This window comes from Typopeltis vanoorti, chromosome 21 (genome assembly GCF_054136105.1).
Source record: "Typopeltis vanoorti isolate ZY-2024b chromosome 21, IOZ_Tvanoo_1.0, whole genome shotgun sequence".
Taxonomy (NCBI): Eukaryota; Metazoa; Arthropoda; class Arachnida; order Uropygi; family Thelyphonidae; genus Typopeltis; species Typopeltis vanoorti.
In genome coordinates, this window is record NC_143569.1 from 27045265 (window position 1) to 27070927 (window position 25663).

Genomic DNA, 25663 nt, shown 5'->3' on the forward strand with positions numbered 1-25663 from the left:
AGTTGCAACTTGTTTGAATTGAAATATTCGTTTTTCATTGGTGAATCTTTATTTTTTTGTTATCTTCCAAAAAATGATAGAAATTTAATGTCTCCACTTAAATCCCATTAAGTCAAAGCCACAAACGGGTTTTTCTTTCCTTTTTTGTTTTTAAATTACTTATCGAATTGGAACAGGCGGTCTCTTTTAATTCATTTTATCGTCTTTAAATTGGCCATATTAATGATTAAGTACTTCCAGTAAAATATGAAAACCCTAACGCAATTACTTTGAGATAAAGTGCGCATAAATAGAAAATGAAAATCGATAACAGTGGAGTTCAAACAATGAGAAGTGCCATTTTGCCGGCTGTTAATTGTTGTAAGTAACGCGCCTGAAATATAATTGCGTTTCTTCAACAGTAAACTGATTTTTTGCATCTCTTCTAGAAAACTCGGATCGAATCACTTTAGTCTGTGATTTATTAAAACAAAAGACTCTAGAGTATATTTAATTATTCTTTAATAGCCTCTGAAGAACTGTTAAATAAATTTAAGAGGCTACACGGTTTGTATTGTGCGATCACGATTTTTTTTTTTTTTTTTTGCTTATCCACAAACAGTCCATCGATCACAGTCAGGAAAGGAGATAAAACACAACAGATATTCGTCTAAAATGGATTCATTAAAATGACTTGATTTCTTTTTTGCGTTTTTGCTGACTGAATGAAATTTTATTTTATAATTAAATATTTCACGTTTGCGGTAACAAATATTGCTGCTTCTTGTAAAAAGACTGCATGAGTTTATAAAAATTTCTACACAAAATGTATTATGCATAAAGTGATGGGGAAGTTAGCTAATGACACTTTTTAAGGTATTTGCATATTTTAAAGGTGGTTGCAGGCATGCATCGTAAAGAATTTAAGTATTGTCAGTCTTGAATATTAGTGAAAAGAAAAGAGTATGTGAGTGAGGGCGTTACCTGGTAGACCGTTGCGCCCTCTAGTGGACTACTTTTTTTTTCGTTTTTTTATGTCAATACTGAAGATATTCCTGTACATTAAAGTGTGTGTGTGGGTGGGTGTTTTTTTTTTATATTTAACTAAACAAGATGATACAACTTGGTATTTCGAATCGATAGTGTTAATGAGATGTTTCTGCTTTAAACTAGATTTAGATCAACAGTATATGACTTTTGAATTAACATATACAGAAATATCGGTAATGCGAGCAGTAACTAGTGTCTGATTTTCCGATTTTATAGGATAACACAATGAACAAATAGAAAAGTCTTAAGGTTTTTTTTATTAAACTATATCAAGACGTGTTAGAATGCAAATAAAACATGTGACTCAGTGTTTCCATAACAACGGTTTCGAGGTGAGTAAATAACTAAGTGTTTAAAATTCATGCTTGTTCTAAATTACTTCCAACCATTCAATGTTCGAGTCCAGCTCAACGTCTTTTTTTTTTCTCTTTTTAATTTGCGGGAGAGGAGAAAGATGGCCGATTTTAGCACTACACACACGCACCAGTGGGTGCATATGAGCTGTGAGAGAATATTGGCCTACCCCATCATTGATAGTAGAGTACAGATCCGGAAACAGCGCTCCATTGGCTCGTCTATAGTAAAGCATGGTAGGGATATGGGATTGGATGGATATTGAACTGGTCCTTATTTTCATATCATGAACGGAAACGTGTTCTGGATAATTGCATTTCCTGCACTCAAAGAATTCTAAGGCTAAGGACCATCTTTGTTACAGCAGAACAATTTCACATAGAAAATTCTAAGTCTTGGTCGAGGTCATTAATGTGTTTAATGGACTGGCCAACTCATAGCCAACGTGGGAAGAAGTGGAAAGGAATATGAGAAACCATCCCTTCGGTCTAATATCAGAGAAAGAGCTTCACTCAAGACAAGTCTACACTTCGTGCTGTAGTATAGGCCCAAAGATAGATCACTGTTTAGTATACTCGCCATGCAAAGTTTATATGCCTTTACAACATTGCCTGAAGATACGATAAGCATCTGGAAGTCCTATTCTAGAGACTAAACATGGAAATATACGTATTACATTTAGCACTAGTTTGTTCTGCTACAGCCAGGTAGATTGGCTCTTCTGATAAACCTAATTAATAAGACGAATAATCCTGTTTTTATCGCCTAACAGGAATAAAAATCCATCCGTCACATCCTCCGTAACTCAATCGGTATCAATGATGCCCTTTAATTGAAAATATACCTGAGTTCGAATCCGGTCTGACGCGCAAAGAGCGTGTATAAAGAGGTTATCAACTGAAGGTGGGTTAGCGAAGTATTCTGTTGCCTATGCGTAAATAGCATACTGTGGGGAGAGGAAACGAATTTTGCATAACAAAAATTGTGAATGAAGATAGAGAGAGAGAGAGAGAGAGAGAGAGAGAGAGATGAAACTATATAAATCAACAGCTATACGGTGATTTAGGGAAATAGCGTGCCATGTTAATTTCTTCGAATCCAGTTATAATTCTTTGTGTGACCAACTGATTAAATATTATGAGAAATTCCAGTGGTGTCTACTTCTCATATACAGTTCTGGTATTTGTATATTCGTAATATTCAGTCTTAACACTCTTGCTGATTGTACCAAAGGAGTTTTATTATGTAATAATAAAATACAGAATGTAATAATATATTCTGCCTTGTATTGATCAAGTACGTTACCTAAAACACAATTATTTCCCTTATGATGATAATAATACAATAAACGTGAGTGACGTTTGGCTCTCAATTTCATTACAAAAACGTACACCTTATCGAGAGCCATAGTATTTCAGTAAACATCCTATGCGTAATTCTTTTCAGCCACTTATACAAACACTCTGTTTAATCTGGAGTTCTTCTTTAGTTTATGATACGAGTGACTTCTCAAATTGCCGCTATGATTACAAAAACGCAATGATGGTCTGATCTTTGACCTTCAAATGTTTCTTAGGTGTCTCTTTAAATGCATTTTCATTTCAATTCAGGTTCACGTTTCAAGCCTTCCCCCCCCCCTTTGTATTCCTTTTTTTCCCGAAAATCTTATAGGAATTCAAAAAAATAACCAATTACAAGCATATGCTATCCTCATAGCTATGAGCCACCAGTTTGTTGAATAACTCGTTTTGCTGTTTTCTTTGCATTTTAATTGACAAATTGTTAGAATATATTTAATGACTGTTCGAAATATTCTAATTGTTGACAATAATTGTTCACGTAGGTATCTGTAGAGTTCATCGAAAACGCAATTTATCGAAAAAACAGTTCACCGAAAATTTTAAATTTTCGAAAATGTTATGAGAAAATTGATCCATTTAGAACAAAAACTGAACCGTCCGGAGTGAGATATCAACGCTACTTTAATAGGGAATAATTATAGAACAATATGGTTTCTTATAGTCTTTTTTGTCTGTTCATGGTACTGATGTACCTGTTTCCGGGAGGAAAAGCTCAGTCATCTCCGTATTATGACTGCTAACTTACCTTTAGCTGAACATAAAACTTATGCGCGTCGTAAATGGGATTCCATAGCTATCCAGGTCCTTCTAACTAAACGGCTTCGTCTATACCGACTGAACTACGCAGTCTCCATTATTATTGTTGTTGCTAGTAGTAATGTGCGACTTCAATACAGCAATTATTATGGAATGAATTTTACTCAGATTCGCTATTTGAAACTTTTACAAGAAAATATCGAACCAGTTTTCAGTTCAGCTATATTCGGGGCGACAAAGAAATAACGTGCCAAATTATGTACTGTATTACAAAAACTCTCTGACTTAACGGAATTAGTAGAAGTTACCAGTACAAGAAGCTGTCTGCATGGTTCAGTTTTTGTTCTAAATGGATCACTTTTATCATAACATTATCGAATATTTAAAATGTTCGGTGAATTGTTTTTCGATGAATTACATTTTTGACGAATTGTCATTCAATTAATTGTTCATTCGATGAATTGTCATGTAACAATATCATTAAGCAGAAGACAAAAGTGCTGTGAATGGTATATAAAGAGAAAGATGACCAGCAAACTCATGAACAGTACAAGGCTCAGGCAAGAAAGGTGATCAGCATGGCAAGGAAGGCAAATTCAGATTATGAGAAGAAGCAGGCCAAAGGAAATCCCAAAGAGTTCTTTCGCTATGTGGCAAGTAACAGGATGATTATGGAAGATTAACCTTAATGTTAATTAATAAATTAATGAATATTACGATTTAATTTACCTTGAATCTCATTTCCTCTCCCCCCCCCATAATAACAGATTATTATAACGAATTTGATATCTTCTACTAATACTATAATATATCTTAAATGGTGTATTAATAATTAAAGGAATATCATTAAATGTCATAAAGATGTCCTGCAGGACATAAAAATCTGTTATTTTTATCTGATGCAAGTAACAAAGGCTATGATACAATATACGAGTATTCTTTCTGTTGATTGTTTAGTGGGGCGAAAAATCAGATTTTATGGAAGGTAAAAAAAAAAAACACATCTAGTGTACAAAACCAGCTAACTTCCTTTCATTTGACAAAGACCATACAAGCGTTATTTTCGTCTTGAACGGGGATTAGGGTAGTATTGAAGTAACTAATTAAGATGAATAGTTTTGTATGCAAGATGATCATACATCTGCATGTAATTCAGATAAAAGTGCGCTTCTATATGAGGTATCATCTGAATATAATTGGAAATGAGTATAATAAATGAAATAGCTCAGCTGTATAAGAATGATAACGAAACTAAAAATCCCTACTGTAATTTTTGAAGAATTAGAAAAAAAATGGTATAACTGGCTAAATTAGCCTGCAGGACATAAACACTATCCGATATGAGAATGGCATGTTAGCATCACTAGCATATATGAAAGGTTATAAAAAGAAACATAGCTTAAGACATGAGTTTATATATTATGATTTATTCTATAATAAAAAAAATCCATCGTAAAAAATCCACTAAAGTGGAAAAATTGTAGCTATAAAAATCGCTTTCACACAAGAGAAATTTCAATACAGCTAGTAGAAGGCTGCGAGGCGAAACTGGTTTTCAATTATACTTGAATTGTTGAGGTTTGTTTTCAATAAAGGGAAGTGTCTAATGCATAAGGATATCCTTGAAGAATAGGTATCTGGAGAGTTCATCGAACGACAATTCGTCGAAAATTCAATTCATCGAAAAAACAAATTCACCGAAAATTTTAAACTTTCGAAAATGTTATGAGAAAATTGATTTAGAACGAAAACTGAACCGTGCAGAGTGAGATAGCAATGCTACTTTGATAGGGAATAATTATAGAACAATATGGTTTCTTATTAGCTTTCCGATAACTGTTTCATGTCTGTACATGGAACTGATTTGCCTGTTTCCAGGAGGAAAAGCCCAGCCATCTCCGTATTATGCCTGCTAACTTACCTTTAGCTGAACAGAACTGATAAAAATTATGCGCGTCGTAAATGGGATTCTAACTACCCAGGTCTTTCTAACTAAACGGCTTCGTTTATACCGACTGAACTACGCAGGCTCCATTATTATTATTGTTGTTGCTAGTAGTAATATGCGACTTCAATACAGCAATTATTATGGAATGAATTTTACTCAGATTCGCTATTTGAAACTTTTACAAGAAAATGTCGAACCGTTCCAGTTTTCAGTTCAGCTATATTCGGGGCAACAAAGAAATAACGTGTCCAAATTATGTATTACAATAGCTCTCTGACTTAAAGGAATTAGTAGAAGTTGCCATTACAAGAAGCTGTCTGCATGGTTCAGTTTTTTTCTAAATGGATCACTTTTATCATAACATTATCGAAAATTTAAAATTTTCGGTGAATTGCCTTTTTGATGAATTTTCATGTAACCTTCACATAATATTCGCATGATTTATTCAGTTTCAAAATACTTTTTAAAGAAAAGTCGGTTTTTCACAATAGATACGCGCCTACACGTTTCATCCATTTCTCCTTCCTCCGAGATGAGTTGAGTCCCCTAGTTAGGGAGTTTTTAAGCAACTTAATGCATCCAGCTTGCCATTCCTCTGCTGCTGCAGATATGTTGGATCACTGAGTCTGTTTGAGGGAACAAAAGCCCTTACACCTCGGATGAAACAGGTTAACTCATCTTCATTTGAAAAAAAAAAACGCTGTATAAATGTTATTCGCGTCCTCGAACGGGATTCGAACCCGAAGACTTTCTAACCAACTTCGTCATGTATATTGACTGAGCTACGGAGAATATTGATGGGTGAATCAATGTTGTCAAGTCTCTAACCTGAACAGTTGGTCACTTTAAATAAAACATTACACTGTTATATATATATATATATATATATATATATATATATTTACATATATAGACAAGAAAGACTGTAAGAAGCCATATTGTTCTATAGGTGTGTTATATATAACAGCGCTTCTGATGGGTGGGGTGAAATTTTCGTTGGTGAAATTGGAATAAAATATTATATTTCATGTCACGAAATCTCTATATACCGATGAAAAGCTTACTACAGTACTTTTCTTTCTGTCAATCCTAAAACTTATTTTTGCAGACAAACGTAAAGCCGTAAACGTACTTGAAAAGAGCATAACAGAGTGACACAAAACATCTGCCACTCAAAGATAATAATGTCTCTTGTGTCAGCTAAAGAAACAGAAGTATGATGGAACTAAAGGGGGGGGGGGAGTGTTATCTACAAGTTGTTCACCACGTCAAACTGAATTGTTCGAATTTCTCTTACGACATAGGTGTGTTTGAAACACAGAAAAAAGAACTAAGGATGGATGGAAATATGACTTCAAACATTAAATAAATTAATTCAGATTTATAATAGCTATGAATAATTTTTGGTAATAGTTTTGCAAAAGAACAAAACTGACTTCACGGAGTTTAATAAATCTTTGAATTACTTGAAGCGAGTCCGATGTAAGACAAAACGCTTACCAAAGTGAAAACAGAGTAAGGATAAACAAACGAAGAAACGAAAGAAGGCACTAAGTGAGAGATTAAGACAAATGCTGCCTACCATTGCAATTATTCATATCATTTTGCAAAAAATCGCCACTAGAGGGGGTTCGGGCGAAAATGAAGGGATTCAGACAGATGGAAGCAAACATCATTCTGCAAATAATTGAGCTGTGAGGGCAATGAAGGGTGAATTTCTTGCAAGAAATCGAAAGAACGCTTACGATGACGGAAAAGAACGCAAAGCTAAACGTGTGCACGAGACAGAGAGAGAGAGAGAGAGAGGCCTAACCGTAAACGGATCGATTGATAGACGAGGCATGGTGAAAGTGCTGCGCTCAGCAGAATACTGACATCTATCAGTAACATAACGATGAAGGCTCAAAAAATGCTCGAGGCAAAGTCAACATCATATATTCCGCCTGTGGTCCCTTTTCTCTGTAAAATGTACATACGCCCTCCCTCTCGTCGACAGGGAGAAATAAAAGGAATGCTTCACGCTACCGGAAGAAGAGGAGGAAAGCGATGTAATGCTACTATTCAGTACTTGGTGTCAGCAAAAAAAAAAAAAAAAAAAAAATACTGAAATCAGCTTTGAAAAACGTAGTCGCGATTTCATAGAATCGATTTTATATAGGAAAAATTGGCTCCAAATTACTTTTAGAATTAACTGCGGAAAACTACAGTGAAAGACAAGCTGTGTTCGAAGTTCCTAAGGATGAAAAAAATTAGAAGATGAATTAAAAACATTTTTAAATTTTTATTAAATTAAATATATTATTAAACGTAGTCGACATTTATCCTTCATTTTATTTCGAAGTCAAGCAACCACACAATTTTTGACTTCGCTGAAAATCGAAATGTGCAAATACTAATTACAATATTAATTTGGACTTTGTACAAGTGCAAAGTCCAAATTAATTTATAATGCATACCCACATATGTGTTATATTAAAAATAAAAACATTAAGACTTCTGGCTAGATGGGTGAAGCAAAATTGCTTTTCATATTCCCCTTTGTCTTGTAATGAAAGAACTTTAAATGGAGTGTTTGTGAGCTATATGTTCACCCATTGAGGGCAGTGAAGTTAGCTGTGTTCAGCTGAACTAAAGATAGACTTTGGTCTTTTATATTTGTGACTTTCTGCTTCATTATATTCCGAGGCTTCCTTATTAACGGGTTTGGATATTTACTTGTCTTGGTAAGGAACTTCTCAGTTAGATTTAGAAGAAGGGAAGAGATATAAGGGATATTAAATTCTCTATGGATCTGGGTGTTTCTCATAAACCAAGAGGCATCCAGAATCACCCTCAGGCACTTATTCCGTAATCTCTGAAGTTTTAGAATGTTTGAATTCGCGGTGTGGCTCGACGCTGGGGAGGCGTAAGTGATGACCGGTCGAATTACCATCTTGTAAATTGTTAATTTTGTTTTTGAGGTAATGTAACTAATATATTTGCTGAATAGCAGTTTACTACCAAGAATCACTCCAAGATATTTAACTTCAGTCTGCCATGGAATCTTTACTCCCAATAAATAAATGTCCTCCATGGTATGGATTTTATTTCTAGTAAACAATATAGCTGAGCTTTTCTGGGGGTTAACTTGGATCCTCCAGTCTGCCATCCACTTTTCTAAAATGTGTATGCTGGTTTGGAGTCTTTTAGTTACCAGTTTTGGGCTCAGTACTCTTGCCATTAGTGCAGTATCATCTGCATATAATGCAGTGAATGTTGTTCTTGGGTTCAGAGGAATGTCCTCTACATAGATTGAGAACAGGAGAGGTGCCAGAAGAGATCCCTGAGGTACGCCTGCCGAGATCCTGCGTCTGGTCGAAACCATTTCGCCGACCCTGACCTGCATATATCTGTCTTTCAGGTAAGAATGTATTATTTTTATTAACTGGACTGGCAAGTTAAATTTTATCAGTTTGTAGAGAGGGCCTTGATGCCATACTTTGTCAAACGCCTTCTCTGCGTCGATGAAGATGGCAGCTGTATTTAGTTTCCAGTTAAAACCTTTAGTAATGATTTCTACCAGCCGGTGCACTTGTTGAGCTGTACTATGGGCCTTACGGAAGCCGAACTGTTTATTAGGCAGAATTCCTAACTTATCTGTTTCTGCTTGGAATCTTGAGAGGATAACTTTCTCTGTCACCTTTCCGAGGCTGGACAATAGACTTATGGGTCTGTAGCTTTCGGGAAGGTGAGGATGTTTTCCTGGCTTCTTCAATGGCATGATGATGGCTGTTTTCCATGTAGTAGGGAAATGCTGGAATCTAAAGATGGCATTTGTAATGTTGACGAGATAAATTATGGCCTCTCTTGGGAGTAGTTTTACTATTTTGTTAGTTATGCCATCCGGTCCTGGAGCTTTTTTACTGTTTATATGGGAGATGATATTTATCATTTCTGCCGGATTTGTAGGAGTGATATGTTCGGAGTTAACAGTGTTTTGTCTTAAGGTTGTCCTAACATGACGACGAATCTTGTACATAAGGTTGATATTTAGATTTGTATAAGATGGATTGCACTGAGATTCTAGGTTATCTACTAGTGCTTCGGCTTTCTCTTCATCTCTGTGAACTGTCCATTTCTTGGTTTGTATAGGGGGGGTATGAGTTGATTTTTGGTGCGGATTGCTCTTAACAATTTCCATTCAGAATGATCTTGAATATTGATGTTAGTCAATTTGGTTTCCCATTAATGGTTTCTGTGTGTTTGAAGAGCTTCCCCGGACCTGCCTGTTTAGATTGTTCAATATTGTTTTGTCTTGTGGGGCTCTGGTATTGTGGTATCTCTTTCTGGCTCTATTTTTTGCTCTGAATAGCTCCATGATTTCTTCAGGGATACGGTTGGTTGGGTGGAAGACAGTGGATTGTGTGACTGATTCTATTGCTTTCTGAATTTGTATGGTTAAGTTATTTACTGCTGTGTCAGTCTCTTCCTTTTTACTGATATTGGGCACCGGACCAATATGATAGGGAAGAACCTTGGGTAACTTGTCCCATGGTATAAATGTGTCCAGAGGAGAGAATTGATCTGATGAACCTAGATTAAGCACTATGGGACTGTGGTCAGAAGATAATTCGTTGACTGATTCCAATTTGAATTGGTATCTTATATTTTTAAAGATGATAATGTCTAGTACATCCGAGCTATCTGAGGGGCTGAAGTGGGTGGGCTCGGTAGGGCCGGCCACAACAACAGAGTTTTGCATTGCAAAGTTGAAAAGTGTGTGGCCTTTGGTGTTAGTTGATGAGCTGTACCAAGCTGTGTGTTTTGAGTTGAGATCTCCTGCTATTATTATGGAGTCATTTGGACCAAGTATGGGGTACAGATCTGTTGTCAGCAGAGGAATGCTCGGAGGATTATAAGCAGCATAGATCTTGAGACTCCCAGCATTGAAGGTATGTACCTCCACACCAGTCACCTCCGGGTTTACTGTTTGGGGCTTGTCTATTGTATTATGATTCAAATAACTCTTAATATATATGGCTGTGCCTCCACCTCTTGTGCCAATTCTGTCGTTTCTGTACATAGTGTATCCACGGATTTTTTGGTAATTAGCTGGTCTTAGGCGTGTTTCACCAATCAAGACGATATCAGCACTGAGAAGAGTTGCAAATTCTTGAAGTTCCAAAACCTTGTTCATCAATCCATTTGCATTCCATGCCATTATCTTAAGAGCTTTTGGTTTGAATTTATTACTCATGACAGAATGGCTGTTATAATGTTTTGAGTGCTTTACAGGAATCTCTTTCTGGAAGATGTTGAGGGGCATGTCTTGCTGAATTCTTGCAGCATAGTGGCAAGTGAGGCTGTTAAAACCGATGTTATGTTGGAGCTTTCTAGCTCGAGAGATGTAGGAGGCTTAGTTCTTGCAGCTTCAGCATATGTTTTGGTCATGGTTGTTCCTTCCTGTGAGGTTGAAAGGAGGTGTTTCGGACTGGGGAATGACCTATTTGGTTGCTTAAAACGTTATGTGGAGGAGCAAGATTGACGTTTTTTGATCCTCGATTTTTTGGATTGGAAAAGCATCCCTTGTAGTTTGCGGGGTGAGGTCCTCTGCAGTTTGCACAGCAGGCTGGAGCTGTGCGTGGATTGGTGCATGTAATGGTCTGGTGTCCCTTGCCGCACTTCAAGCACCTGAAGGCTGCCTTACATAATTTTTGGGCATGCCCAAACCTTTGGCATCTATGACTGACCTGCAGATGCTCTTTTCCTAAGAGGCTCAGTTGAAATCTTGAGTCCGCATACTACTGTCAGTTCATAGATCTGCTTTTGTGTTTTTGCTTATTTCCACCAGCACCAAAGGCATTGGTCTTTTATCAGATCTGTGCATCCTGCTCACTTTTACTGGGGACAGGCCCTGTCTGGATAGATCAGTGCTCACATCATCAGTAGTGATACCTTCAGCTATCCTATCCCATGTATTGGATAGCTGAAGGTATCATGTAGGGGATCAGCTATCCCATAACATAACTACCTTCAGGTTCTTTTCACTGGGGAACGTGAAGATGTGATATGGGACATTAGCATTGTCCATAAATCTGGCCATCTGTATGTAATCCCTGACAGTAGTGGGTTGTATTTTAGCTCCCTCATCTGAGTTTTTGGACCATGAGAATGAGATGTTTTGTTCTCTGAGAGCTGACGAGACAGGGATCCATTTTTCCTTATCCCTTAATATGACTGGTGGTATATTTTCTTTAGGACCATTGAGTGCTTCTATCCTGTTGTTTTGGGTTCTTCCACATTGGTTGAGATTTTCCTCTTATTTTTGACATTTGGAATTCTGTATCTGTTTCCAAGGTCTGATAACTGCTGTATTGGGATGTAGCATCTTCTATACTTGGAGAGTGTGCAAAATCTGATTGCGTCAGAGTTATGGGCTCTTCACGTATGTCATCCATATTGTCCTCTGTGACTGCTGTGGGGGGAATGTGTCAAACAGCTTGACTTTTCCTTCCAATTATCACTCAGCAGCTTTCCTGGTCTGAGGAATTCCTTATATACTTCCTCGAATTTGGCCTCATTCAGAAGTTTTTCCATGACAATAATTTAGAAATGTGTTAAGACACAGATGGAGAAAGAGTAGGATTGCTCAGGTGTCCCGAGCAGGTTACAGATAATCCTGTGAACTTTTGATTGTCCACTAGCAAATCCCGTAGACACGCTTAGGTGTCTACCAGCAATAAAATACAACTAGCTGTCCTATGATATGGAAAAGGAGTGTCGCGAAATCTCTTGGCCACATATTGAAATCCTACCTCCCTAAATAAAACCATAAATCCACCAATGGTCCTCATTGCAGGTGGGGCCTGCCGGCCATTAGACCTCTTATATGTTTTATGCAGAGGGGGAGGGAGACAGTAGGAAACAAACTGTGTCTGCGGCAGTGCAATGCGCATTTCGTGAAAAACCATGTAAACAAACTAATCAGGCTCAGTCTAAAATAATACGTCCGTTCACTTCAAAATCAGTCTCATCAACCTTAAAAGTAAAAAATAATCTCCTCATAATATTATATTATAATGTTATGAAATATTTAGAGATTTGAATTTTCTTTTTCCTTTAATTATACTTTTTCCGAAATATAAAAAAAGTAATGACATTTTCTTAAGTAAAATATACGCTACACCATTATTACTAAATAAAATGTAAAATTGTTTGAAATTTATGGATTATACTAATGGAAATTTTAGAATTAGAAGTGTCTCAGCAGATACATCCATATTTGTTAATTGATTTACTAAGTTGAAGTTGGTGGTTCATAGGCAATCGACTTGTTCCACGTCTATGTCGATTCAATCAGTGCAAAAGATCATATTGAGTGCAAATGATTAAATTCCACAGATGCCATAAACAAACAAAACGCAGTATCTTTGCTGTCCAGGCTGGCTGAGTCCAAATCGTTTGAATGATGCGAATAACTTTATATTTCCCTCAGTTTCGTTCGACTCGACAAATTCTCATGTAATATATTTGAACAATGAAAAAAAAACCAGGTTCCAAATTTAGTCGCAATCGATTGGACGACGAGAGATGCCCTCGGAGGAAGTGACCTATCCCACCTCAACGAGTTTCCTTTGTGGTTCCACTTGGATTGTATTTCTCAGAGGGTATTCGAAAATGCAAGAAATGGGATTATGACCAGTTTGGTTGAGCGATTCAGCCTGTAGAGTGTCTGCGGGGTGGGCAAAGATAACAAATCTTTTTTGGATAACAACTCTAATTATTATTATTAATTTACTGACAAAATTCATTCTGCCATAGCCAGCGTTATAGTAAGCATTTTGGCCCTGATTATTTAAGAATTGTGGTTCAGTACGGCACCTGGCTTAGAGTAACTGGGGATGACACTTGATATGAGTGTTTGGTCTCCCACTTTTGCATTACAAGTGCTATTATTATGACACACAACGGAGAGTTCTTGGTATAGGTTTCATCAGCAGATACTGATAAAAAAAAATCGCTTATTGATTTCAATATTTGTCAAATGCTCCGAATTCAAATACTATAAGAGCAGGTTGCTGTTAGTAAGATAAATAATCGTATTGCGGAAGAATTTCTTCGGAAGAATTTATTCCATACTCGATACATTAGTTCTACTTCATCGTTATTTGTATTTTTATTGAAAAGCAAAAAGATCGATATTAGTTTAACTTTCAAGTAATGTCAATCTTTAAAAAAAAGTAAAATATTGATTTCTGTGTTCTAAAAACTAAATGCAGCTAATAATAATCAGTATGTTTATTGGATCATTTACGAATCCACCATTTTAAGCGATATCGATTTAATTAAACTTGATTTTCCGTCAAACCTACAATTATTTCCTGCGGAAATTATATTTTTAATATGGCTTCATTATCAAACTAACCATATGAGCTAGGCTTTTGAATTGCTTTGCAATATTTACCACATATTTAAACTTACACATAACATGCATAATAAATTCAAACCATTTAAAAAAAAAAAAAAAACAGTTTAATTTACGAGAGAAAATAAATCCAACTTAAGCACAAATCGTTTGGTTCTTGGCATGCAGTGACAGCGCCCTCTCACACAACAATGAAAAGGTGAGAAATGACTTCAGATTGTAAATTCATATATTATTATCAAATTAGCTTTGGTATTTAGTTTGTTAATTTAAATAATTTTTATATAGACTTCTCTGTATGCTGCATTTCTCTCTCTATCTATGTCTGTGTGTGATTGCGCAGATAATAAAATAAAATATTACATTTATCAACAGTAGCATTTCATGTGTGATATTTCGAAAATGATTGTCGTCTATTTAATTCCTTTAGTGCCGCAACTTCGAAACGACTTCCCGCAAGAATACGTTATTTTTAGAATGAAACCAAGTCCCGAAGATACATGCGACTCATTTTTGTCTTCTCTACGAATGCACTGATGATAAACTATATCCTCGAGCTGCATCATTCAACAACGGTGACTGAGTGTCTCTTGCCTTTCCTTTTACCTCGCTAGATAAATTATTCCATGCAGTAGCCACTGGTATCTATCGGAAAAGTATTGCAGGCCTCTCTCTCTAGTTGACTGAAGTATTCGAAAAGTTTCGGAAAAGGGAAAAAAAAAAAAAAAAGTGGTGGCGTCAGTACGGACTGTATTTCTCGAAACCATCAAATATATGAAAGCCCAGCAGCGCTGAACAAGGCCTCGACACGTGCAAGCACACCCAGCATATTTTAGCCGAAGGTAGTACATGTCAGCTTCAGACAGACAGCGGCAACGCTGTGTTAGCGGGCACACGGCTTGTCGCTGAATTATTGCGAAATCAACATGCTTCCGATAATTATCACGCTACTGAATACCAGCCCGACAGCCACTCATAATGCAGTCGCTCGCATAGCTACCTCTTCAGGTCAAGTAATTACTGCGGTGTTTGTGCTCCGACATCCTCTTACTTCAATGTTCTTTCTGTTTCCTCTCACCATTAATATGCGCAAATTGTCAATAACTACTGCAAATCGCTCTTGTCCCTGATTTTCCTAATAAGTACACTACACTAATTTGGTTAATTTTGTTGTCCTCTTGCACTGGTACTGAAGCGATTATAAATTAAGTGGACGATGAAAGATGTTTAGCGTTAATCAAATATTTTTTCTACTGTTGTATTTCTTTTTAGTTTCCTTTTAATAAAATAAATAATTGACAATAGTAAGAACACCTTCACACGCACATCACTCTAAAAATATCAAATGTTTAAATTCCCTAAGACGAGATTATTATAATTAGTCATAAAAGGCAACGCCTTATAAGGACTATAAGGCCTTGGCTTAAAGGGGCGAAGCAAAAATGCTTTGCATCTTCCCCATTATCTGTAGAGGACAGTGTAGGGATAAAGTGTTATTGAGCTATTAAAGCTCTGATCATGACAGGAGGGTAACAGCAATAGCCAAGCCTCAGTGAGAACTTCATTGGCTACAGCATTGCCATCCATTACCCTCCAAGGGTATTAATCGCCGCATCTCACGGTCGATTCACCACATTCCAGTCCAAAATTCAACACCTTATATTGGGCTATTAAAGTTCTGATCATTGCAAAAGGGTAACAGCAATGTCCGAGCCTCAGTTAGAACTTCATTGGCTACAGCATTGCATCCATTACCCTCCAAGGATATTAATCACCGCATCTTCCAAAAGGCAACATAGTTCTTAAAGTTCTTAAAAGAACTGAGCGATGGACTGAGTCCTTGACTCTTTATCCCGTCATCTGAATGAAGAAAATCTGTGTGGATGGAGTGTTATTGAGCTAAAAAGCTCTAGTCATGGCTGGGTAACGGCAATAGCCTAAGCCTCAGTTAAAACTTCATTGGCTACAGCATTGCCATCCGTTACCCTGGAGGTCCTGATCCGCCCAAAAGGCAACATAGTGTTGCATTGGAATACTAATATATTCTGTATAATAATAAAAAAACGGTGTTTTGTACATAAATGAATTTTTTTATAATTTTATATAAAGATATATGTTCGCTAAGCTATATTGTAAAACATTACTTTTAAAAATATTTTTTTTTTATTTTTTAGTTAAATAAAAAGTTAATTTCTCTCTCTCATAAAAAAAGTTTAAGGCGATTGTAGAACATTACCGTAAAATATTTTTTTAATATATTTTGTGGTTAAATAAAAAGTTGTTCTTTATCTACTCATGTTTAACACTTTTAATAAAACGTTTGTAACATTTGTAATAAAACGTTTTCGAAAAATCATGTTTGATGTCGCTTAACAATTAATAATATAAATTATAAATCTTAAAACATTCAATTAAAAAACTAAAAATAAAAAGTTAATTCCCTAGAAACAAATAAGGTCAATTTACACTCAAATCCATTGTTTGTTTGTTTTTTTATCATATAATGAAAGCGCCCTCTCACATAGCTGTGAAAAATAAATAATTTTAAAATTACAAAAGTTGCATTAAAATTAATTTCTTATAAAATACTTTTAATTATTCGTTATAAGTTTACTTGTAAATGATATTTAAAATGATTTTAATAAAATATATTAAATTAATTTTCATTTATAATTTACTTGTTAGATAAAAACCAAAGTGTTTTAAATTATATATGATTTTCAATTAAATAATGATTTTATAGAAATATTGATTATTCTTTAAATATCTTTAAATTTAAATTTACTGTTAAAATGACTGAGCTGAAATTTTTGATGGAAATTAAGCGTTAATCACAGTAGTTGGAAATATTCTCAGTAGATGTTTTAAATAAACGTTTTATATTATCTGTAAAGAGGAAATTATCTAGCGAATAAAGCATCCCTTGTAAAGACTTCAGTATGCGATTTTGATCAAAATCGTGAGACAAAAATTAAATCATTGAGAAAGGACTAATGATATCAACGGCATTATGGGAACACAATAGATTTGTTGCACAGCCCTTAGCATTTCTTTGTGTTTTTTAAACTACTCCTTCCTTTCTCTCTCATTATTTCTTTTATATAGCATTAGTAAACGTTACTTTCCGATGAAGTATGATGAGTTCCGTCTTTGTTGCTGTTGATTTTATACAATAGACGGCAACATAAAGAAAGCCAGCGTATGTTGTCTGAGAGCAGCCAAAATATATCAGAAAAGGATACGCCGGTATTATCCACCAAGTAGAGGTTTCCATTAGAGCCGAGAGATGAGCATTTGCAGAAAACTCATCGCCCATAGCCTGCACAACAAACACAACCTCCTTTCTTAATCCTGTTATCCTATACAAGTCCTGAGAGACGCATTTAATGCACGTGACACGGTGAAAACAGGAAAGAAACCAATCAATAGCTTCGAAAGGCGAAGATTCTCTTGTATGGATTTTAAATACGAGTTTTGTTTGCAGGTTGTCTTTCGACTGAAAGTGTCGCGAAGAAAAGGGCTTATATAAACAAGGTTCTAAACATCCTGGAGGAATTCCGTGTTATCTATCTTCATTGCTGTACACTTTTTGACAGCGATAGCGCTTTCTTACTTACGATTTCAGAGATAGAGTTGTAGAGAACATGGAAATGAAACTGTTTAATCCTAAATAAACTGGTCCCTTAACTTTTTATTTCAGCTGAGGATAATTTGACAAATTGCTGAACAAAGTCAGCTGAAAATAGTAAAAAGATAAGATATTATTTAGTGGATTAAATAATGGTCCCATAGCAAATTACGGTGTTTGAATTATTCTCTGTTAATGTAGTCTTAAGAAATTATTTTTAAAAAATGTTAAAAGGAAAGCGAATCTTTATTAGCATGAAAGTGGATACGAGTTTATGCTAAGGCAGAGATAATGTAAATTAAACTTTCATAATGGTACTATATGTAATTAAAATATATGTGAGTTAGTTGGAAAGGTACATTACTAGTTTTCTTTGTGGATTATATTACAAAAATCTTAGTTATGATTAATACCACCTTAATACCATAATATTATTATATTCAGAAAAAATAATAATAGTTTACCAAATTGAAATTCTTATGGCATTTCTCGTCATCATCATCATCATCATACGTATCAAGGATTTAGGCCTAGTATGGCCTGTTCCGGCCTTAGAAGTCATCGTTGAATCCTTTAAGAGGACGTCCTGGTTTTCTTTTTCCTAATGGCTTGTACTTCAAGGCTTGTTTTGGTAATCTTTCTGTTTTCATTCTTTGAACATGTTCCATCCATCTATGTTTATATTTTTTAATTTTTTCAATTACTGGTTCTTGGTTTCATTCTTTCATAATATCTTCGTTTCTTTTGTGATCAAATAGGGTATACTTTGCAGTTTTTCTCATAAACTTCATTTCTGCTGCTGTTAATCTATGTTTGTCTTTTTGTTTTATTGTCCAGATTTCGCTTCCATACATTAAGACAGGTAGGGCTAATGTATTGCATACTTTTATCCTGGTTTGTTTTTGAACTAGGTTTGGTTTAAATATAGAGTTAATTACTCCTGTTATTTTTAAATATTTTGCAATTTTTATGTTTATATCTTTTTCTTATGTCATTTCTGAAGTAAACAAATGTCCTAATAAAATTAACGATTCGTGCTTTATCTATTACGAGTTGACTTGGAATTGCATAACTCTAGATTAAAAACAATATTTTGTGAAAAGACGTTTTTTTAACTAAGCGAGTTTCATGAAGATAGTGACAATCATTAAAATTGGAATAAGGATGATTTAGGAGAGTTAAAAAATACTCAAGTTAAATACCGAATATTCTGATACAATTTGCACATAAATTTCTTTCTTTAATTCGCTGACATTGGGGTAACACACCAATACGCTGTTAAAATAGCTGATGATGCTGCTGCTTTGCTCACGGAAGTGAGCAAAGCAGCATTCTTTTTCTCTCGCATAATCACCCCACCTCCCAACTTTTCACTTCAGGAAAAGACACCTAAGAAGATTTTTGTGTCGTGACAGTCGTCCCATTTATTCTCTAGACAGACATTAAGATGAGGTGTGCTCATTATCAACTGTACCTGCCCTTAGCTGTGCTTATCATTAAGTGCGGCAGACTCGAATATTTCAAACACGTATTCTACATTCTCTAACTTCTATCTCACCTTTGGATGGTATAAGAATCCATTTGACTTTTTTCTGTCTATGTTTTGAGCTTTACTCTCAAATCCTTATAGCAGCGATAACGTACCTGCATAATTTTGTTTTACTCTTCCAACCAAATGTATTATCAAATTCCAGAGATCATTTACTTAAAATGATAAATGCCAATAATCCTAGGTTCGCATTCAGTTGTGGAACACTAAGAACCTCTAAGGTTTTTCATCGAGGATCATTTAGCTAGTCTCGTACGAACATGGCAGATTTTTCTCCTGGAAACGTGGATTTTTCATTCTGCGATGCGAAATTTTCAACCACATCCGGATTTTATAACAAATATCTAATATTTGTTATATCTGTAATCCGCTTTCAGCCTTCTAATGAAAACTGGATGAGATCTAGTTTCACCAATGAGGAGGAGCATGTAGGGGGGGGGGATGTGTATTATACTTAGATTACTGTTTATTATTACTTCGTCTTTTACTAAATGCTCTGTTTTAATATTTTATTAATGCAATAAAGATGGACACTTCTTATTTAGAGAGTACCGGGCTGAAAAAAAAAATCGCAAGATTAATATACAACTTGCATTAGAAATTGCTATTTTTAATATATATATATATATATATATATATATATATATATATATACACACACATGAGGGTGGTCTTGAAAGTTCTTGGCTTCACCCGTAGGTGGCAACCCTATTGGCAAGATTTTTTTTTTTCTAAGTTGGTACATCTGTCGCATCCATGTGAAATTGCAAGTCATTCTATCAAGTAGTTTGTATTATACAGCTCTCTGAAGCAAAAGTGTTAATCAGACTAGACGAAAAAATTTGTGAGAAAAGACTCGGTCTGCAGAAGAAAAAAATCATCTTTCATTAGGAAAATGCACCTGCTCACAAACGTGTTTTGGCAATGGGTAAATTAAGGGAATCTGCATTATGAATTGTTGGAACATCTACCCTATTCTCCAGATTTGGCTCCCTCTGACTTGTGTCTCTTCCCAAAACTAAAACTCTTTCCTCGCTGGTCAGCGTTTTTCTTCGAATCAAGAGGTGATTGTAGCTGTAGAGGGGTATTTTGCAGATCTTACTAAGAACCACTACAGGGACGACGGGATAATGGAGCTGGATCATCTCTGGAATAAATGTATTAGTCTTAAGGGAGATTATGTTGAAAAAACTAAATAATTTTGAAATTATAAATGCATTCTTTCATTGTTAGGCCGAGAGCTCTTCAGACCACCCTCGTATATATATATACGATTCTGGATTCGATGAGTCTGCATTGTGATTGGTCGGTGTATTTAGCACTCGTGTGAAACTGGTAGTTTTATCTATTTTATTGTATTTTTCCTTACAAAATTAATGTTTTTATGTACATTAGAGTAAATTTGCGTGTTTTGTCTTTAAAGTATTTAGTTTCTTCGTATTTTTATTGTGATATTGCAATTGCAATATTAATTAATGCATCTGTAAAATGGCACAAGAAACGAAATACTGATTAAAACAGTGAAATAGAGAATAAGAACACTTTCCCAGATAAAGGCGATATTGAAAATAATTCACCCTCCGAAATCGCAAGATTAAAGCAGACAAAATTATTATACAGACGATGCGGGAAATATAGAAAGTCCAGCTGCATTTAAAGGAAGACAGAGAATAAGAAAGTTAAGAAGCAAAATGAAAAACAACAAGCACGGAATCGGGTAAGTTAGCACGTAACAAAAATCAGATAAGTAAAAATAGATATAAAAAGATGGATGTTATTTGGTATGTCGACTTTATGATAAAACAAGCCCCAAATGAGCGGGATGTAACTTCAAGATTTCCTGGAGGAAAAATTAAAAATATAGCACATGCAATTGAAAGACAAAAGAAAAGTCAAAGAAATCGTAATTCTAGGAGGTACGAACGACTTAGCAATAAGTTCAGTATGAGGGGGATATGAAAGGGTTGTTGGAATGAAGTTGGAATGGTAAGTTTCAGAGAATTATTAATAATAATCTTAATATATATTATGTTATTATGCTATAGAGATGTCTGGATATTTTTGAAATTTTCTTACATATATTTTTCTGGAGAATTTAGTTTGTATTATGCAGAGTGCATATGGGTTAGATAATATGGAAAAGCTGCTTTAGGACCAAATATGATGTATTTTAAAAATACTAAAGGCGTCCGACTACTATGGCTATAATCCGACATACGCGTGTCCGATGTGCATCATTTAAGATGTTACGATGTATTAATTCATAAATATGTTGCCAATAACCAGCAGAACGGATAATCCTCAGTTGTGTGTGTATCAGAGGCGAATATTCAGGGTGTGTGATAGATGTGCGGTGCTCATCCACCGAATAGCAATATCGCCGACATTATATTTTTGCTTTTATTTCCGTTAACGATCCCCCCAATTGCCTCCAAACTTCGCCTGATTCCTAAAAGTAAACACAATGCTTCATGAAGAGGACACTTTTCGATGCGTAAACATCACATTCGTGTGATGCAATGGCGCAGCGAGTAAAATTCTCAGCGTTCTAGCAGTTTGAAACCGCTCAGAAGGCCAGGTAGGGTGAGCTCTGAGACAATAGCACTTAGAGGCTATGATTGGCTATTGTGTCAACCAATCCAACTGAAAGTTGTCATTTGTCATGAGTTGCTGTTTTTGTTTTCTGAGTTTCATCTGTTTTGCGTGCGTGAAGTGTGACCTTGACGTGGTAGGCAAGTTTTTATATATAATATAGACAAGTTTTTTTTTAATTTTTTAATATATAATTTTCCATAGATTTATAACTTTTTTGCCTATATTTACAATGGGAAACAGTATTAAAGTCGAAGGAAGTGAGCCTCGTCCTCCTTTTCCTAATCTTACACCTTTTGAGTAATTCAAATATCCCACCAAATATAGCATTCTCCTTCATTATTGTTTTCTAATATGCAGTATCTTAAAAGTAACACATTGTCCCACACTCTGCGTGGATTTAGTTACAATTAATTGATAAATTAAAGTGATCAAACTTTTCGTACAATTAATTGTATTGGACCAATCAAGATGAGCAGTGATCTGCTATACACTCTTAAGACTTTCATAAATCGATTAAAAAAAATGCATGCTTTGTGTGTGTGTGTGTGTGTGTGTAAACACACACACACACAACACACGCTGATAATTAGAATCAAACCTTAGCACCTGTGTTTATGAAACCTGTAAAACTGCAGCAAATTGGGGGGGGGGGGATAAGAAACCATTTAGAAATAGTGTCAAATGAATTACATTAACTTAAGATGCAGAACGTATCCTGATTCATGCGAGTTTGTGTAAAAGTACAAGAAAGAACTTCAATTAAAATTTTACATTTCAGCGATCCACTGTATTTTTTTTTTTTTTTTTTTTTTGCTAGATGGGTAAAGCAAAAATGCTTTTCATATTCCCCGTAATCTTTTAAAGAAAATGTATGCATAGGGTAGGAGGGCAACAGTAAACCACTGTAAATTCTGACTTCTCTTCGAAATTTGTACTTTCGGGTTTGTTTCTTCAAAAAGGTGTTTTATTTTGTGCCCGAACTGTTTTCTTGTTAAGGAGAAAATTTAAATATAGATAGAAAAAAAGATCTGAATAATATTTATGCAATAGTTATTTATTGTTTATACATAAAAATTCTCCTTCCTGTGCCGATTATTATCAACAATATTGATTTGGCTTTCCTGCAAAGTTAGTTTGGAATATCTTTCGGATTAAAGTCGATGAAACCGGGTATATATACTTATAATATGTTGACTCGAGCTGTCCATCAGAGATTATGTCGGAAATGCTTTTTTTCGCATGCGCCCTCTCAAATGAATGTACGTCTTAGTACAGCTCTGTCGCAGATATGACATTATCAAGGAACCTGCTTAGTGTCAGCTGACTTTGAAATTTGACCAAACTTTCACAACGAAGGCGCAGCTTATGAAGCTGGAAGAGCATCACTTGGAACATCATCAGTAAAGTGATAAACTCTGCTGGAAGAATTCAATTTCTTCTTTGCTATGGATTGCTGTATTCAATATTAATATTTTTCTAGAAATATATTACTTTCAAAAGAAATATTGACAAACATATAGAAAATGGGGCCTGTCTATCAGAATCGTGAAGAAATACTAAAAATACAAACTTTTGAATCAATTTTGTGATATTGTCATAATGAATACTATTTTTGTTTGTAATCTGTTCAGTCTAAAATCATTTAAAATATAATCGCAGATTTCATCATTTAATTCCTTTTAACCGCTACTTTTTATGTTTTGCTATTTTCTTTTTCTGTCTTTCTCTCTTTAATCGTATATTAACTCATTTTGTTCCTTCATTTTTTTATTATCTTTCCTATTTCTTATTTTTTCACGCATTTTTTTCTTTCTTCTTTTCATATTTTTTTTTCTCTTGGGCTTTCTGTACTTTTTATAGTCTGTTCTGTTAGTCACACTCTCTTTTATTATTCTCCGTTTTTTTTTTTCCAGTGCTAACTCAGCAGTACGACATTCGGGTGTACGATGAATTTGTCATACGTGACAACACAGCTGTGCTCAAGTGTCAAATCCCTAGTTTCGTCCGGGACTTCGTTACGGTAACTGCTTGGTTCCGAGATGATGGATTGGTTATTCACTCCGATGGAACGCAAGGTAAGTAGTGAATCTATAAAATGTGATATTTTTATTAAAATATTATTTTAAATATTTTGATATGTATATTATGCAAGTTAACTTCTTTAAGGAAATAAGCAGATCAAAACAATGTGTATATTAAGTCAAAGTTGAAGATAATAAAATTGCTAAAGAATATACTATTGTTTTATCCAAATAGAATTACTGAAACATCTCCTTGATTTTATCCAAATACAATCAATGAAACATTTCTTTGATAGAAACAAAAAAACGTAGAAAGTGAAAATACTTGTTAGACTATAAAACCAGAGTATGTTTGAGACAAAGAAGTATTTAGATTTTTAAGAAGAGATATTAATTATGGTGTGGGATTGTATAATATTTTATTATTGTCTAATGTTTTTTTTTCAGTTCTTTCCTAAGAACAAAAAATCTATTTTAAACCAGTTTTCTTTTAATCTATTTTTTCGTTTTCTATACAAGTGAGAAGATAAAAAATCTTAGCTTTATCGAGGGCTTCAGTAAAACCATTAGCAGAACTTCTTCAGTTACTGCTTGACGCATTTTCCTTGTTCGATTACTTTACCAAAACAAACAGACTGGTAAACTTCGGACAATTTATTTTGTTTAACGTTTCTTACCTTTTTCTTTTTCTGTCTTTTGATGTATCTCTTCTTTCTCGAGCAGTTCAACAAGAGTGTTTGATATTTGTCCTGTGTAGGGACACGACGTGCTTTCAAGAAAGGATATTTTTTTATTCACTGACAAAAATCGAAGAATATCGATTTTTTTTAGTAACATTTTTTCTAGAAAATTGGCGAGGTTTATAAACAACAACAGGTAAAATATGGACAGCACAAAAAATTCTCCATAACAATATTTCTTTTGTGACACAAATACTTTTTTAGGAAAAATCATGCTTTCAACTCCTAAAGGAAATCATCAAATTGCTACTCTTATGCACTTTATGGAATGCATTAAAATTGCCTTGATTTTAAGATAACTTCAAAAAATCTTTCTCCTGGAATATAGATAGCATATTTACAGATTTCTCTTTTAGGATGAGTTAGCATGGTATTTGATATATCGAAAAATTCCAAATATCCTTTCTAGAAAATAAATACACCAACTTATAGAATAGATAACTTTTTTATATATTATTCAGAGAAAGGTGTTTTCATATTCATGTATATTCATGTACTGTTGTTCACGAATTCTATATGATGAATTTATGATTTTTTAAAAATATTTATTGCTCATTTTGTTGTTTAGGAATGCTATATGATGAAATTACGATTTTTTAAAAACATTTATTGCAGATTGAAGATATTTATGAAACAAAACATTATTTCGTTATATTTATATTAATTCGTATGAATTAATTTTTTTATATCACAAACAAGAGGTTGCAGGCAATTAAGTAAACTTTATGTTCACATATATATATATATATATATATATATACACGCGTACAGTTCACTGGATTGTATACATATATTAATATATCTTATGCTATAAAGTGAAAATTTTCATTCTTTGACAAACAGTATCGCGATTATAACACAACTCGTTTTAACGAGTATGTATCATTATATTTTAATATATATAATCACCTTACCCCATATCTATTAAGATTTTTCTGCTTCAAATTTTACGTTTGATAATTGTTATATATCAATACCAGCAAGTAACGATTTTCTTGTTGTTTAACATAACGTCATTATGAATCCTCTACAATCGCATTTAGGTGATATAATTGCTTTTAGGAGACGAAAATTTTCCTTTTTATAGTTAGCCCACTAGTTTGAAGTAGGTCCCTGCTTCGCGTCTTTCCAAGAATAGTCGATTCATGCTGAAGGGGAGAAAGAAATGAAGGACGTCCGAATTGGTCGCCAACACGCGAAATTACGTGCTTTATAGGTAAAATGTTTCAACTGTTATACAAATAACATAGTTAACTACAATAATCATAAAAGAGAAGT

The 25663-nt window shown here is 34.6% G+C and overlaps 1 protein-coding gene across 1 annotated transcript in view; it reads left to right on the forward strand.

The window, feature by feature from the left end:
• LOC150094685 (cell adhesion molecule Dscam1-like) overlaps window positions 1-25663 on the forward strand; it is a 639127-nt gene that overhangs the window by 350673 nt on the left and 262791 nt on the right. Inside the window, exon 3 of the mRNA XM_090411623.1 lies at window positions 23538-23699. Coding sequence (XP_090267749.1) covers window positions 23538-23699 — 162 coding nt within the window. The remainder of the gene's footprint in view (window positions 1-23537; window positions 23700-25663) is intronic.